Source organism: Mustelus asterias, chromosome 1 (assembly GCF_964213995.1).
Source record: "Mustelus asterias chromosome 1, sMusAst1.hap1.1, whole genome shotgun sequence".
In the NCBI taxonomy this organism is placed as follows: Eukaryota; Metazoa; Chordata; class Chondrichthyes; order Carcharhiniformes; family Triakidae; genus Mustelus; species Mustelus asterias.
Genome location: NC_135801.1, coordinates 46,815,040 through 46,829,509, shown reverse-complemented (window position 1 = coordinate 46,829,509; position 14,470 = coordinate 46,815,040). Strand labels below are relative to the sequence as shown.

At 46.2% G+C, this 14,470-nt stretch overlaps 1 protein-coding gene across 2 annotated transcripts in view; it reads left to right on the top strand.

The window, feature by feature from the left end:
• Positions 1-14,470, top strand: part of fstl5 (follistatin-like 5) — a 780,144-nt gene that overhangs the window by 643,042 nt on the left and 122,632 nt on the right. For both annotated transcript variants that reach the window (XM_078209651.1, XM_078209742.1), the window contains one exon: positions 11,746-11,907. In XM_078209651.1, the coding sequence (XP_078065777.1) occupies positions 11,746-11,907 (162 nt within the window). The remainder of the gene's footprint in view (positions 1-11,745; positions 11,908-14,470) is intronic.

Here is a 14,470-nt window from a genome sequence, read left to right as displayed (position 1 = left end):
TCTTTCCAGCGCTTCCACATTCTTCTTATAGTGAGGTGACCAGAACTGCACACAACATTCCAAATGTGGTCTCACCAAGGTCCTGTACAGTTGCAGCATAACCACATGGCTCTTAAACTCCAACCCCCTGTTAATAAAAGCTAACACACTATAGGCCTTCTTCACAGCTCTATCCACTTGAGTGGCAACCTTTAGAGATCTGTGGATATGGACCCCAAGATCTCTCTGTTCTCCCACAGTCTTCAGAACCCTACCCTTGACCCTGTAATCCACATTTAAATTAGTCCTACCAAAATGAATCACCTCACATTTATCAGGGTTAAACTCCATTTGCCATTTTTCAGCCCAGCTTTGCATCCTATCTATGTCTCTTTGCAGCCTACAACAGCCCTCCACCTCATCCACTACTCCACCAATCTTGGTGTCATCAGCAAATTTACTGGTCCACCCTTCAGCCCCCTCCTCTAAGTCATTAATAAAAATCACAAAGAGCAGAGGACCAAGCACTGATCTCTGTGGCACTCTGCTAGCAACCTGCCTCCTGTCCGAAAATTTTCCATCCACCACCACCCTCTGTCTTCGATCAGATAGCCAGTTACCTATCCAATCGGCCAACTTTCCTTCTATTCCACACCTCCTTACTTTCATCATAAGCCGACCATGGGGGACCTTATCAAACGCCTTACTAAAATCCATGTATATGACATCAACTGCTCTACCTTCATCTACACACTTAGTTACCTCCTCAAAAAATTCAGTCAAATTTGTGAGGCACCCGACTTGCCCTTCACGAATCCGTGCTGAGTATCCTGGATTAATCCACTATCTCCTTTCCTTTCAGTAATGTTTCCCAGTCTGTCATAGTTACCTTTATTGAGATTCAGGATCCTGGTCTCATTATCTGCCTTGACAAAATATTCTACCATATTATGGTCACTCGTCCCCAAGGGATCTCTCTCAACTAGATTGCCAACTAATCCTTTCTCATTGCACAACATCCAGTCCACTATAGTTCCTCAGCGTATTGCTCTTGAAAACCACCCCTTATGCACTCCAGAAATTCCTCACAGTCTGAGGATTCAGGGTAGACCATGTAGGACGGAGGTGAGGAGACATTTCTTCACCCAAAGAGTGGTGAGCCTGTGGAATTCATTACCACAGGAAGTAGTTGATGCCAAAACATTGAATGTATTCAGGAGGTGGCTGAATATAGCACTTGGGGCGAATGGGATCAAAGGTTATGGGGAAAAAGCAGGATTAGGCTATTGAGTTGGATGATCAGCCATGATTGTAATAAATGGCGGAGCAGGCTCAAAGGGCCAAATGGCCGCCTCCTGCTCCTATCTTTTACCTTTCTATGTTTCCTCTATTGTACTGTGGCTGATTTGACTCTCCCAATCAATATGCAAATTAAAGTCACCAGAATCACAGATGTTCCTTAACACATGCATCTCTGATTTCCTGTCTAATGCTTTTCCCAACATTACCACTATAGCATACCTGGAGCATACCTCCAGTAACAGAATTGGCTAACTAACAGAAAGCAAGGAGTGGGGGTTTTTCTGGTTGGCGATCAGTGACTAGTGGTGTGCCTCAGGGATCAGTGTTGGGACCGCAATTGTTTACAATTTACATAGATGATTTGGAGTTGGGGACCAAGTGTAGTGTGTCAAAATTCGCAGATGACACTAAGATGGGTGGAAGAGCGAAGTGTGCAGGGGACGCTGAAAGTCTGCAAAGGGACATAGATAATCTAAGTGAGTGGGCGAGGGTCTGGCAGATGGAGTACAATGTTGGTAAATGTGAGGCCTTCCATTTTGGTAGGAATAACAGCAAAATGGACTATTATTTAAATGGTAAAAAATTGCAGCATGCTGCTGTGCAGAGGGACCTGGGTGTCCTTGTGCAGGAATCTCAAGGAGTTGGTTTGCAGGTGCAGCAGGTAATTAAGAAGGCAAATGGAATTTTGTCCTTCATTGCTAGAGGGATGGAGTTTAAAAACAGCGAGATTATGTTGCAGCTGTATAAGGTGCTGGTGAGATCACGCCTGGAATACTGTGTACAGTTTTGGTCTCCTTACTTGAGAAAGGATATACTGGCACTGGAAGGGGTGCAGAGGAGATTCACTAGGTTGATTCAGGAGTTGAGAGGGTTGGCTTATGAGGAGAGACTGAGTAGTCTGGGGCTATCCTCATTGGAATTCAGAAGAATGAGGGGAGATCTTATGGAAACATATAAGATTATGAAGGGAATAGATAAGAAGTTAGGGAAGTTGTTTCCACTGGCGGGTAAAACTAGAACTAGGGGGCATAGCCTCAAAATAAGGGGAAGCAGATTTAGGACTGAGTTGAGGAGGAACTTCTTCACACAAAGGGTTGTGAATCTGTGGAATTCCCTGCCCAGTGAAGCAGTTGAGCCTACCTCATTGAATGTTTTTAAGGCAAGGATAGATACATTTTTGAACAGTAAAGGAATTAAGGGTTATGGTGAGTGGCGGGTAAGTGGATCTGAGTCCACAAAAGGATCAGCCATGATCTTATTGAATGGCGGAGCAGGCTCGAGGGGCCAGATGGGCAACTCCTGCTCCTGGTTCTTATGTTCTTATAAACAGTGACCACGACACCACACAACCCTGCCACAGCAACCTCTGCAAGACGTGCCGGATCATCGACACGGATGCCATCATCTCACGTGAGAACACCATCTACCAGGTACACGGTACCTACTCTTGCAACTTGGCCAACGTTGTCTACCTGATACGCTGCAAGAAAGGATGTCCCGAGGCATGGTACATTGGGGAAACCATGCAGACGCTACGACAACGGATGAATGAACACCGCTCGACAATCACCAGGCAAGACTGTTCTCTTCCTGTGGGGGAGCACTTCAGCAGTCACGGGCATTCAGCCTTGGATCTTCAGGTAAGCGTTCTCCAAGGCGGCCTTCACGACACACGACAGCGCAGAGTCACTGAGCAGAAACTGATAGCCAAGTTCCGCACACATGAGGACGGCCTAAACCGGGATGTTGGATTTATGTTACATTATCAGTAACCCCCACAGCTTGCCTCCTGGGCTTGCAGAATTTCACTAGCTGTTCTGTCTGGAGACAATACACATCTCTTTAACCTGTGTTGAATGCTCCCTCCACCCACATTGTCTGTACATTTAAGTCCTGGCTGGCTGTAGGGATTCGCATTCTAATCAGTATTCTGTAATTTGATTTCTGTGTCTGTTTGCACTGTTTGAGAACAGATAACCACTCCATCTGACGAAGGAGCTGTGCTCCGAAAGCTTATGGTATTTGCTACCAAATAAACCTGTTGGACTTTAACCTGGTGTTGTGAGACTTCTTACTAATCTAGTTGGGCAGAGTAGTACCCCACTGGTCTTAATCTGCCTCCATGTTGTTGAGTTACCACTGCGGCTTTAATTCCATCATTTTCCTGACAAAAATGTGAAACGGTTTAGTGAGATCTGGTAATCTGAAAAGCAGGCGCTTTTACCATAGCTTGCTTTAAATCGGAAAAGGCCTCTGCTTCTTTCTCTCCCCATTCTATTCTTTCACTGCGAACCCTATCACTTTTAATCAAATCCTGTAAGGGTCTCACAAAATTCCTGCAATAGTTAAAAAGTCCGAGCACTTGTCTTACTCATTTTACTCCTTGTGGTCTTTGCACACACAGCATAGCCTTCTTTCAATCTTCTGGAATCTCTTTTTTACCTTGGGATATAACATATCCCAGATATGTCACCGTTCCTGCCCCAACTGAGCTTTGCTAGGATTTAGCTTAAGACTGATTTCTGAATTATATGAATCACTGTGTACAGCTAAGCAATGTGCTATTGAATTGTCTGATGCTATCAGAATGTCGTTCACATATTGCAAAATGGTGGTTCCTGCACATTCTATAGGTTGTATTATCTGTGCCATGTATTTGTGAAAAATCGCTGGACTGTTATGGAATCCCTGTGGCAGACAGGTCCAAGTGTATTGCTGATTCCTGACTATAAATGCAAACTTATACTGGTGTTCCTCAGCTACAGGAATTGACCAAAATCATTAGCTATGTCTAGTACTGTTAATATCATCTGCTCGATTCCAATGAGTAGTAATTCAGCTGTTTGGCCAGTAAGGAAGCCAGATGGTAGCTATCGATTAACTATCGATTACACAGCAGTGCTAACCACTATACCACCGTGCCACCCCAAAATCCAAAGACCAACTGCAGAAAAGCTCCGTGAGTCTGACGTGATTCCAATGATGTTCAGGATGCGAGTGGGATTCGCCACAATGGGATGCTCGCGTGGCAATTCAGAGCTGTGTAATCATGATTTGAACACACACAACCTTCTGATCTGCAGTCAGACGCGTTACCGTTGCGCCAGAAACTCTCTCGTTTCTGCAATCTGCAATGATGTTTTTAACTGCCTCCATTGTTTCTACTTTGAGTGGATATTGCCTATGTGGAGGATGAACCTTCCCGGGAATTGTGACCTGAGGGACATCTAAATAACAACAATCCTGTTTGTGTTCGGCCCAGACCTAAGGGTACCATGCAGCCAAATCTCACCATATTGTTCCATTTTCCCAATTTTGTTGGAGTGTTGCTATTCTAGTGATATTGCAACTTTTCTTCTGACCCCATCGATTTTGCTTGTATGACTCATGCCACCTTGTACGATTCACATCACATGTTACCTGCCTTGGTGTCAATTATAGCTCCCAATTGTTCTCACAGGTCTATCCCTAAAATACTTCCTTCGTCTGTTGAACATATCCAAATCTGAATCTGTTCCTCTTTAGCCTCAATCTCCAGTACGGTAGGTTCACTCAATAACGCGGTCTTAATCCCCCCAGTTACTCCTTGCAACCGTATGGTCTGATCAGTTGTTGACAAATTTAAATCTGTTATAGATCGAGATGGCCCGGTGAATACCAACATGATGCAGCTTCGGCCTCCTAAAACTGTTTCTACATACATTCGGGGATCTCTACCTGTAGTCTCAAGAGCTGCTTATTGTCATTTCTGACCTAACAATTTCTGCAATTCAGCTGCTGTCATCTGAATTACTGTCTGTGGTGCTTGCTGTGCTCCTATGGAGTTTTGGGTTTGAACCTCAGAGGATGAAATTGCCCTGTTGGGACCCTGTCCTTCTCTACCCACCTTTCACCCCACAATTTTTCATATCATGACCTATCTTATGGCAATTGCTGCATATACTCTTTTGTTACTCTGATTATTTTCTGTGCGCCTCACTCGGCAATCCTTAGCAATATGTCCTTTCTTCCCACACGCAAAGCACGTTTTAAGAAATTTCAGTTGTGACTGATCAACCTGCACTGGAGTCATTTTGAGATTTTTCTGGTAATTGGATTCTGTTTTCATAGCCCAATTCATAACATCCCGATAAGTGTTTCCAATTGGAATACCCATATCCATAATTCGAGTGAGAGCTCCTCTTTGAGCATGCCCAAAAACATATCATTCCTAGTAGGGTTTTCCTTCCATTATCTTCATAAGCCCTGAATTCTCTTTCTCCGTATTCTTCAGATTATTTGGAGTCTTGTTTAATTTGGGTTACCTTAACCCAATTGGAGTGTCCTTTACCTATAGCTCGCCCTATTGCCCATTTAAATTGCTCATATCTTTGGCCTTCACTATCATCTGTTGCACATATCCAAACTCTTTTTTTAACGCCTCAGGTAACATTTGCTATGCTGGCCCAGCTAACTTTCCCTTTATTAAAATTCTTATGTCATTAGAATTATAGAATCCCTACACTGCCATTCGGCCCATCGAGTCTGCACCAACAACAATCCCACCCAGGCCCTTGTAGCCCAACATAATCCCCCAGATACTAAGGGGCAATCCCACACAGACCTGTTCCTCGTAACCCCAAGTATTTACCCCACTAATCCTCCTAACCTACACATTTTGGGACACTAAGGGGTAATTTAGCATGGTCAATCCACGTAACCTGCACATCTTTGGACTGTGGAAGGAAACTGGTGCACCCGGAGGAAACCCATGCAGACACAGGGAAGATGTGCAAACTGCACACAGACAGTCACCTGAAGCCGGAATTGAACCTGGGTCCCTGGCACTGTGAAGCAGCAGTGCTAACCACTGTGCCACCATGCCACCCTTTGTCATCCAAAGTCAAATGGTGAACCACTCTTAACACATCCAAAATTTCCCAAAAAGCCAAATTTTGGTGATTGCTTCGTAATGGGCCTAATTTGTCCATGAGCATCAGTTTTTCAGTTGCTGATCATGGCACTTTCTCAGTAGTTACAGTGGGTGATCCTTTCCCTCTACCAGATCATTTTATTATAGCATGGAATTGTCTTACCGGAACAGCCGTCCCCATCTTACTACCACGAGAGGAATCTCTGTCTTCCTGAGTTACCCTTCCTAATGAACTTGGTGGATGATGAGTCTGGGAAAGGATGTGTAGATAGTTTGAGTCATGTTGAGATCAAAAAGGAGGAGGTATTGGGGTTCTTGAGAAACATCAAGGTAGACAAGTCTCCAGGGCCTGATGGGATATACCCCAGAATATTGAGAGAGGCAAGAGAGGAAATTGCTGGGGCCTTGAGAGAAATCTTTGTATCCTCACTGGCTACAGGGGAGGTCCCAGAGGATTGGAGAATAGCCAATGTTGTTCCTTTGTTTAAGAAGGATCGCAAGAATAATCCAGGTAATTACAGGCCGGTGAGCCTTACATCAGTGGTAGGGAAATTATTGGAGAGGATTCTTCGAGACAGGATTTATTCCCACTTGGAAATAAGTGGACGTATTAGTGAGAGGCAACATGGTTTTGTGAAGGGGAGGTCATGTCTCACAAACTTGATCGAGTTTTTCGAGGAAGTGACGAAGATGATGGATGAGGGTAGGGCAATGGATGTTGTCTACCTGGACTTCAGTAAGGCCTTTGACAAGGTCCCTCATGGCAGACTGGTGCAGAAGGTGAAGTCGCATGAGATCAGAGGTGAGCTGGCAAGGTGGATACAAAACTGGCTCGGTCAAAGAAGTCATGATGTGGAGATGCCGGCGTTGGACTGGGGTAAACACAGTAAGAAGTTTAACAACACCAGGTTAAAGTCCAACAGATTTATTTGGTAGCAAAAGTCACACAAGCGTTCGGAGCCCCAAGCCCCTTCTTCACCTGAAGAAAAGGCTCCGAAAGCTTCTGTGGCTTTTGCTACTAAATAAACCTGTTGGACTTTAACCTGGTGTTGTTAAACTTCTTACTCGGTCAAAGAAGACAGAGAGTAGCAGTGGAAGGGTGCGTTTCTGAATGGAGGGCTGTGACAAGTGGTGTTCCTCGGGGATCAGTGCTGGGACCTTTGCTGTTTGTAATATATATAAATGATTTGGAGGAAAATGTAACTGGATTGATTAGTAAGTTTGCGGACGACACAAAGGTTGGTGGATTTGCGGATAGCGATGAGGACCATCAGAGGATACAGCAGGATATAGATCAGTTGGAGACTTGGGTGGAGAGATGGCAGATGGATTTAATTCGGACAAATGTGAGGTAATGCATTTTGGAAGATCTAATACAGATTGGAAATATACAGTAAATGGCAGAACCCTCAAGAGTATTGATAGGCAAAGGGATCTGGGTGTACAAATACACAGGTCATTGAAAGTGGCAATGCAGGTGGAGAAGGTAGTCAAGAAGGCATACGGCATGCTTGCCTTCATCGGCCGGGGTATTGAGTTTAAAAATTGGCAAGTCATGTTGCCGCTTTATAGAACCTTAGTGAGGCCGCACTTGGAATATAGTGTTCAATTCTGGTCGCCACACTACCAGAAGGATGTGGAGGCTTTGGAGAGGGTACAGAAAAGATTTATCAGGATGTTGCCTGGCATTAGCTATGAGGAGAGGTTAGAGAAACTTGATTTGTTCTCACTGGAGCGACGGAGGTTATGGGGAGACCTGATAGAAGTCTACAAGGTTATGAGAGGCATGGACAGAGTGGATAGTCAGAAGCTTTTTCCCAGGGTGGACGAGTCAATTACTAGGGGACGTAGGTTTAAGGTGCGAGGGGCAAGTTTTAAAAGAGATGTACGAGGCAGATTTTTTACACAGAGAGTGGTGGGTGCCTGGAACACGTCGCCGGGGGAGGTAGTGGAAGCGGATACGGTAGTGACTTTTAAGGGGCATCTTGACAAGTACATGAATGAGATGGGAATAGAGGGAATCGTTCCCCGGAAGCGTAGGGGGTTTTAGTTAAGTCAGGCAACATGGTCAGTGCAGGCTTGGAGAGCCGATAGGCCTGTTCCTGTGCTGTAATTTTCTTTATTCTTTGTTCTTGTTCTTTGAATCTTCCCTCCTCATCTGACTCCTCTGGGATTGAAGGATACAATGAATTTGTTACCATCCTTCCTGTGGGCACACTTCTGGAGTCTTCTCGAACAGCTTTTACTGTGTCTGTCAACTGCCTCTTTCCGGAGACAATTTCTCATCATCATACTGAGAATCACGGAGGCCATTTCAGGTTTTTGTTTAGTCTGGGCTTTCCACCAGAATTTTTGCTTACACGGAAATTTCTGCATCATATCCCCCTCTATCATTTTCCTGATTTATTTTTTGTGCTCCATTACCACTGTTTGTATTAACGAGTCGCCTCTCCCAGGTCAAATCTACATTCTCTGCCATATTCTCCAAGTAAGAAGTTTAACAACACCAGGTTAAAGTCCAACAGGTTTATTTGGTAGCAAAAGCCACACAAGCTTTCGAGGCTCTGAGCCCCTTCTTCAGGTGAGTGGGAATTCTGTTCACAAACAGAACTTATAAGACACAGACTCAATTTACATGAATAATGGTTGGAATGCGAATACTTACAACTAATCCAGTCTTTAAGAAACAAAACAATGGGAGTGGAGAGAGCATCAAGACAGGCTAAAAAGATGTGTATTGTCTCCAGACAAGACAGCCAGTGAAACTCTGCAGGTCCACGCAACTGTGGGAGTTACAAATAGTGTGACATAAATTCTGATTCTAGGATCGCATGATAAAGACTCAGGAGGAAAAAAGCAGAAATATTTATGTGAAATAGTGTGACATAAACCCAATATCCCGGTTGAGGCCGTCCTTGTGTGTGCGGAACCTGGCTATCAGTTTCTGCTCCGCGACTCTGCGCTGTCGTGTGTCGCGAAGGCCGCCTTGGAGAACGCTTACCCGAATATCAGAGGCCGAATGCCCGTGACCGCTGAAGTGCTCCCCAACAGGAAGAGAACAGTCTTGCCTGGTGATTGTCGAGCGGTGTTCATTCATCCGTTGTCGCAGCGTCTGCATAGTTTCCCCAATGTACCATGCCTCGGGACATCCTTTCTTGCAGCGTATCAGGTAGACATATTCTCCAAGACCACACAAGGGCGGTCTAACCCTTCTAATCTCACTCTGTATTTTGTCAATTTCGCATTACCAATTTTCCCTGTCTTGTTTGCCCCTTTCCTTTGATTCCTAATTCTGTTTTCTATCCGCTTTCCCATCCAATTCCACAGACCCCTCTCTGGGAATTCCTCTGGGTCAAAGGATCTTTCATGCGTCGGTGCAGATTTGACGGGCTGAAGGGCCTCTTCTGCATTGTAGGATTCTATAATTCTGTGAAAGCCCTCAGCTTCGCTGAAAGCACAACCCTTACCTTCTAACTTTTTCTTACTGGGTTTTCCACCCCAATAACTCAGAAACACTTCACTTTCTCGTCCCCATGGGGCATTCTAATGCCTAGGCTGACCGTGTCCCCCTCCAATTTGTTCTAGCCTCTTACGTTATTGGTGCGTGGCCTTCTCGCCCCGCCCCACCCCCCTACCCCCCTCTCCGCACGGCTCTCTTGGCTCTGCTCACAGGCGAGTAGCGAAATTACGTTATCACCTTTCCCTGCCCTTCGCAACCCCAATCATTCATTCGGATAGGTCAACTTACGGATCTGATGACTTTACGTGTTACTCCTTCTCATTAACTCGGGTGGTAAAGATACTCACTCTTAGGAGGCACGTCTCGCTGTCAGATTCTAGTGACTCTATCCCATCACTTAAGCTCTTATATCACACTACTTTTGTCTTTACAGTTGTAAACCCCAGGTTATCATTCATCCAAACTCTCACTATGATTCAATGGGTCTGTTGTTTTATTCATTTCCTCTTTTCCGTCTCTTTACCAAAAGCATCTTGAAGAATTTTCCTGAAGCTAGAGCAGGCAGCTCCTGTTTTTCAGGCTCTGGAGATGGATTTGGCACAACTTCCTCATTCATTTCTGGAGCCATAAATTCATGGACCGCCTTCTCTATCGGTGATTTGAATATGTGATACAGTTTTGGATCCACGAGTGTGGATCCCAGGTGACCAGTACTGCCTAAACTTTAGAAAATACAAGGCTCACGAAGCCACAGTCTCTGTCTTAAAGACGTAACTTTACTTAACCAGCAGCTGCCAGGAGAACATCAAAGGGTCAGGTCATCTCTGAGATTGAGCTGCTGGACCTCTCCGATGAAATCTGATGTATACAATTCAACTCCTGTCATGGCTGACCCCGCTTCTCGTGTTGCCTAGTGACCTCGGACGCCAACCCAAAGTTCAAATGAACGTTCTCACGGGTTCCCTTAAAAGTCACTGCCAAATCAGATTAACACATGACTCCACGTCTGGGCGTGCCTCCATCTTGTCTGTGATTAAACTATATTCATGAAATGTGATTAAGTGTCCTAAATGTTCTCTCTGTCTGAAACTTTATTGATAAATCTTGCATATCCCCAAGGTATAAATATTCTCTTGGAATATGACTTACCCTAATGCCTTTTTACCATGACTCTTTGCAGCAAATTGCTATTGGCTAAAATGAACAGTATATGTTAAACAATACATTAATATCTTCAAAATATCAGCATATGTGTCTTAAAATCATAATCACTTGTTTAAATCTCTGACTGCATTCACATGCATGTAAACTATTCTCTTGTTAGCTTATAAACTTGTTTTAAAAGTCATTTAACTTAATGCTGGTAGTTCTGTCAGTGCCTTAATTGTAATCATAGAATCCCTACAGTGTAGAAGGAGGCCATTTGGCACTGACCACAATCCCACCCAGGCCCTATCCCCGTAACCCCACGTATTTATCCTGCTAATCCCGCGGTACTAAGGATCAATTTATCATGACCAATCCGCCTAACCTGCACATCTTTGGAGTGTGGGAGGAAACCGGAGCACCCACACAGACACGGGGAGAATGTGCAAACTCCACGCAGTCACCCGAGGCAGGAATTGAACCTGGGTCCCTGGCGCTGTGAGGCAGCAGTGCTAACTGTCTAATGTTTAAACAATCTTACTAACCTATTAGGGTTTCCTCTTACAGCCTGCATTTCACACTAAAGGGAACATGTTAGGCCTGTACTCTTCCCATTAGATCTAGCTCTACACTGTCCCTTGTTGGACCTTCTATATGTTGACATAAAAAGCTCTGCTGAATACATTTCAAGAAATCTGCCCCTCTAAGCTCTTTATACAATGACTACCCTGACTGCTCTAAGAAGCCAAATATCTTGTTTATCTGTATGTTATTAGGTAGCAGGTAATAGAAATAATTAAGTTTTCCCAGATTTATTTTGATTGTCCTGTGTATGGCATTTTGACTGGAATACATCCATCCTTGAGAAAGGTTGAAATAAGCATCTTAATGTTGCCATTGAACTCAGCCATCCACTAACTTGTTTTTTTTTCTATTTCACATGCAGTTCCTCCAGTTATTAGGGTGTATCCAGAGAGTCAGGCTCGTGAACCAGGAGTGACTGCCAGTCTCAGGTGTCATGCTGAAGGCATTCCGAATCCTTTGATTAACTGGTTGAAAAATGGCATTGACATTATGCCCAAACTATCAAAACAGCTGACTCTACAAGGTAATATGTTACTTGTACCTGTGACATTATTACAGAGGTGTTTTTTGTATGAACCTATATTTAAAAAATTTAGTTGATAGAAGAAATCATTTTATCTAGAACAGCTAACTGCAATTCTAAAACATAACTTAATCAGTTTGAAAATTAAAACATTGTGCTCTTTTACACTGATCCAACAGAGAATTCAGACATAGCTTCATATGCATCCTTTTGTTGTTTGTTTAAGTTTTCTGACGAGCCTATCCCATTAATGTTGATAGTCTTGTAGAAAGGGGCTTTTCTCGTGTACAATCAGTAAGTGGTGCACAAGCATCCTGAGTGAATATATTTGGGAATTTGTATCAAGGTGGGAAATCGGTGCATAGTGGAGGATGAGGTGCTCTTTTGTTTTTTTTATCTAATGTTTTCACTCTTCAGAAAGTGGTCTTGTCCTGGGTAGTATTTGGTGAGTACTTCAGCTGTTGTGAGACTGCAGGGAGAGGGAAAACCACCCCACAATGACATCACAGGTAACTGGAAAGTTGATTGGCCAGTAAGGAGTCAATTAAGAGGCAGTGTGCGAAAAACTAGCATCTAGAATAAGGGAAAGTTAGGGCCTATATAGTAAGGTACTGCAAGTAATCCAAAATAAAATAGAGTTAATGCAAGAGAAGTAAAGTTTTATAGAATCCCTATAGTGCAGAAGGAGCCCATCTGGACCAACGAGTCTGTACTGACTCGCCAACAGTGTATTTTATTACCTATCCCTGTAACCCCATGTATTTACCCCACTAATCTCCTGACCTACACATCTTTGGGACCTAAGGAGCAATTTAGCATGGCTTATCCACCTAACCTGCCATCTTTGGACTGTGGGAGGAAACTGGAACACCTGGAGGAAACCCATGCAGAGATGGGGAGAACATGCAAAGTCCACACAGACAGTCACCCAAGGCTGGTATCTCAGTATCACCAAAGTTCAGACATGACAGGGCAGCTCAGTCGAGTGGAATGAGTGTCCTGTAGTATGTGCAAATAGAGGACCATATGTGCAGGAAGTGCTTCTAGCTGCAGAAACTTGAGCTCTGGGTTTCAGAACTCAAGTAGTGGCTGAATGCTGAGGGCTGAAGGCGCAGGAGCTGAACGCACAGGGGCTGAGGGCTGAAGGCACAGGGTCTCAAACTGAAGACACGGGCTGACGGCACAGGGGCTAAAGGCACAGGAGGTGAAGGTGCAGGGGCTGAGAGCTGAAGGCACAGGGGGTGAAGGCACACAGGCTGAGGGCTGAAGGGACATGGCCTCAAACTGAAGTCAGGGGCTAAAGGCACAGGAGGTGAAGGCGCAGAGGCTGAAGGGTGAAGGCGCAGGGGCTGAAGGGTGAAGGCGCAGGGGCTGAAGACTGAAGGCGCAGGGGCTGAAGACTGAAGGCGCAGGGGCTGAAGACTGAAGGCGCAGGGGCTGAAGACTGAAGGCGCAGGGGCTGAAGACTGAAGGCGCAGGGGCTGAAGACTGAAGGCGCAGGGGCTGAAGACTGAAGGCGCAGGGGCTGAAGACTGAAGGCGCAGGGGCTGAAGACTGAAGGCGCAGGGGCTGAAGACTGAAGGCGCAGGGGCTGAAGACTGAAGGCGCAGGGGCTGAAGACTGAAGGCGCAGGGGCTGAAGACTGAAGGCGCAGGGGCTGAAGACTGAAGGCGCAGGGGCTGAAGACTGAAGGCGCAGGGGCTGAAGACTGAAGGCGCAGGGGCTGAAGACTGAAGGCGCAGGGGCTGAAGACTGAAGGCGCAGGGGCTGAAGACTGAAGGCGCAGGGGCTGAAGACTGAAGGCGCAGGGGCTGAAGACTGAAGGCGCAGGGGCTGAAGACTGAAGGCGCAGGGGCTGAAGACTGAAGGCGCAGGGGCTGAAGACTGAAGGCGCAGGGGCTGAAGACTGAAGGCGCAGGGGCTGAAGACTGAAGGCGCAGGGGCTGAAGACTGAAGGCGCAGGGGCTGAAGACTGAAGGCGCAGGGGCTGAAGACTGAAGGCGCAGGGGCTGAAGACTGAAGGCGCAGGGGCTGAAGACTGAAGGCGCAGGGGCTGAAGACTGAAGGCGCAGGGGCTGAAGGGTGAAGGCGCAGGGGCTGAAGACTGAAGGCGCAGGGGCTGAAGACTGAAGGCGCAGGGGCTGAAGACTGAAGGCGCAGGGGCTGAAGACTGAAGGCGCAGGGGCTGAAGGCTGAAGGCGCAGGGGCTGAAGGGTGAAGGCGCAGGGGCTGAAGACTGAAGGCGCAGGGGCTGAAGGGTGAAGGCGCAGGGGCTGAAGGGTGAAGGCGCAGGGGCTGAAGGGTGAAGGCGCAGGGGCTGAAGGGTGAAGGCGCAGGGGCTGAAGGGTGAAGGCGCAGGGGCTGAAGGGTGAAGGCGCAGGGGCTGAAGGGTGAAGGCGCAGGGGCTGAAGGGTGAAGGCGCAGGGGCTGAAGACTGAAGGCGCAGGGGCTGAAGACTGAAGGCGCAGGGGCTGAAGACTGAAGGCGCAGGGGCTGAAGACTGAAGGCGCAGGGGCTGAAGACTGAAGGCGCAGGGGCTGAAGACTGAAGGCGCAGGGGCTGA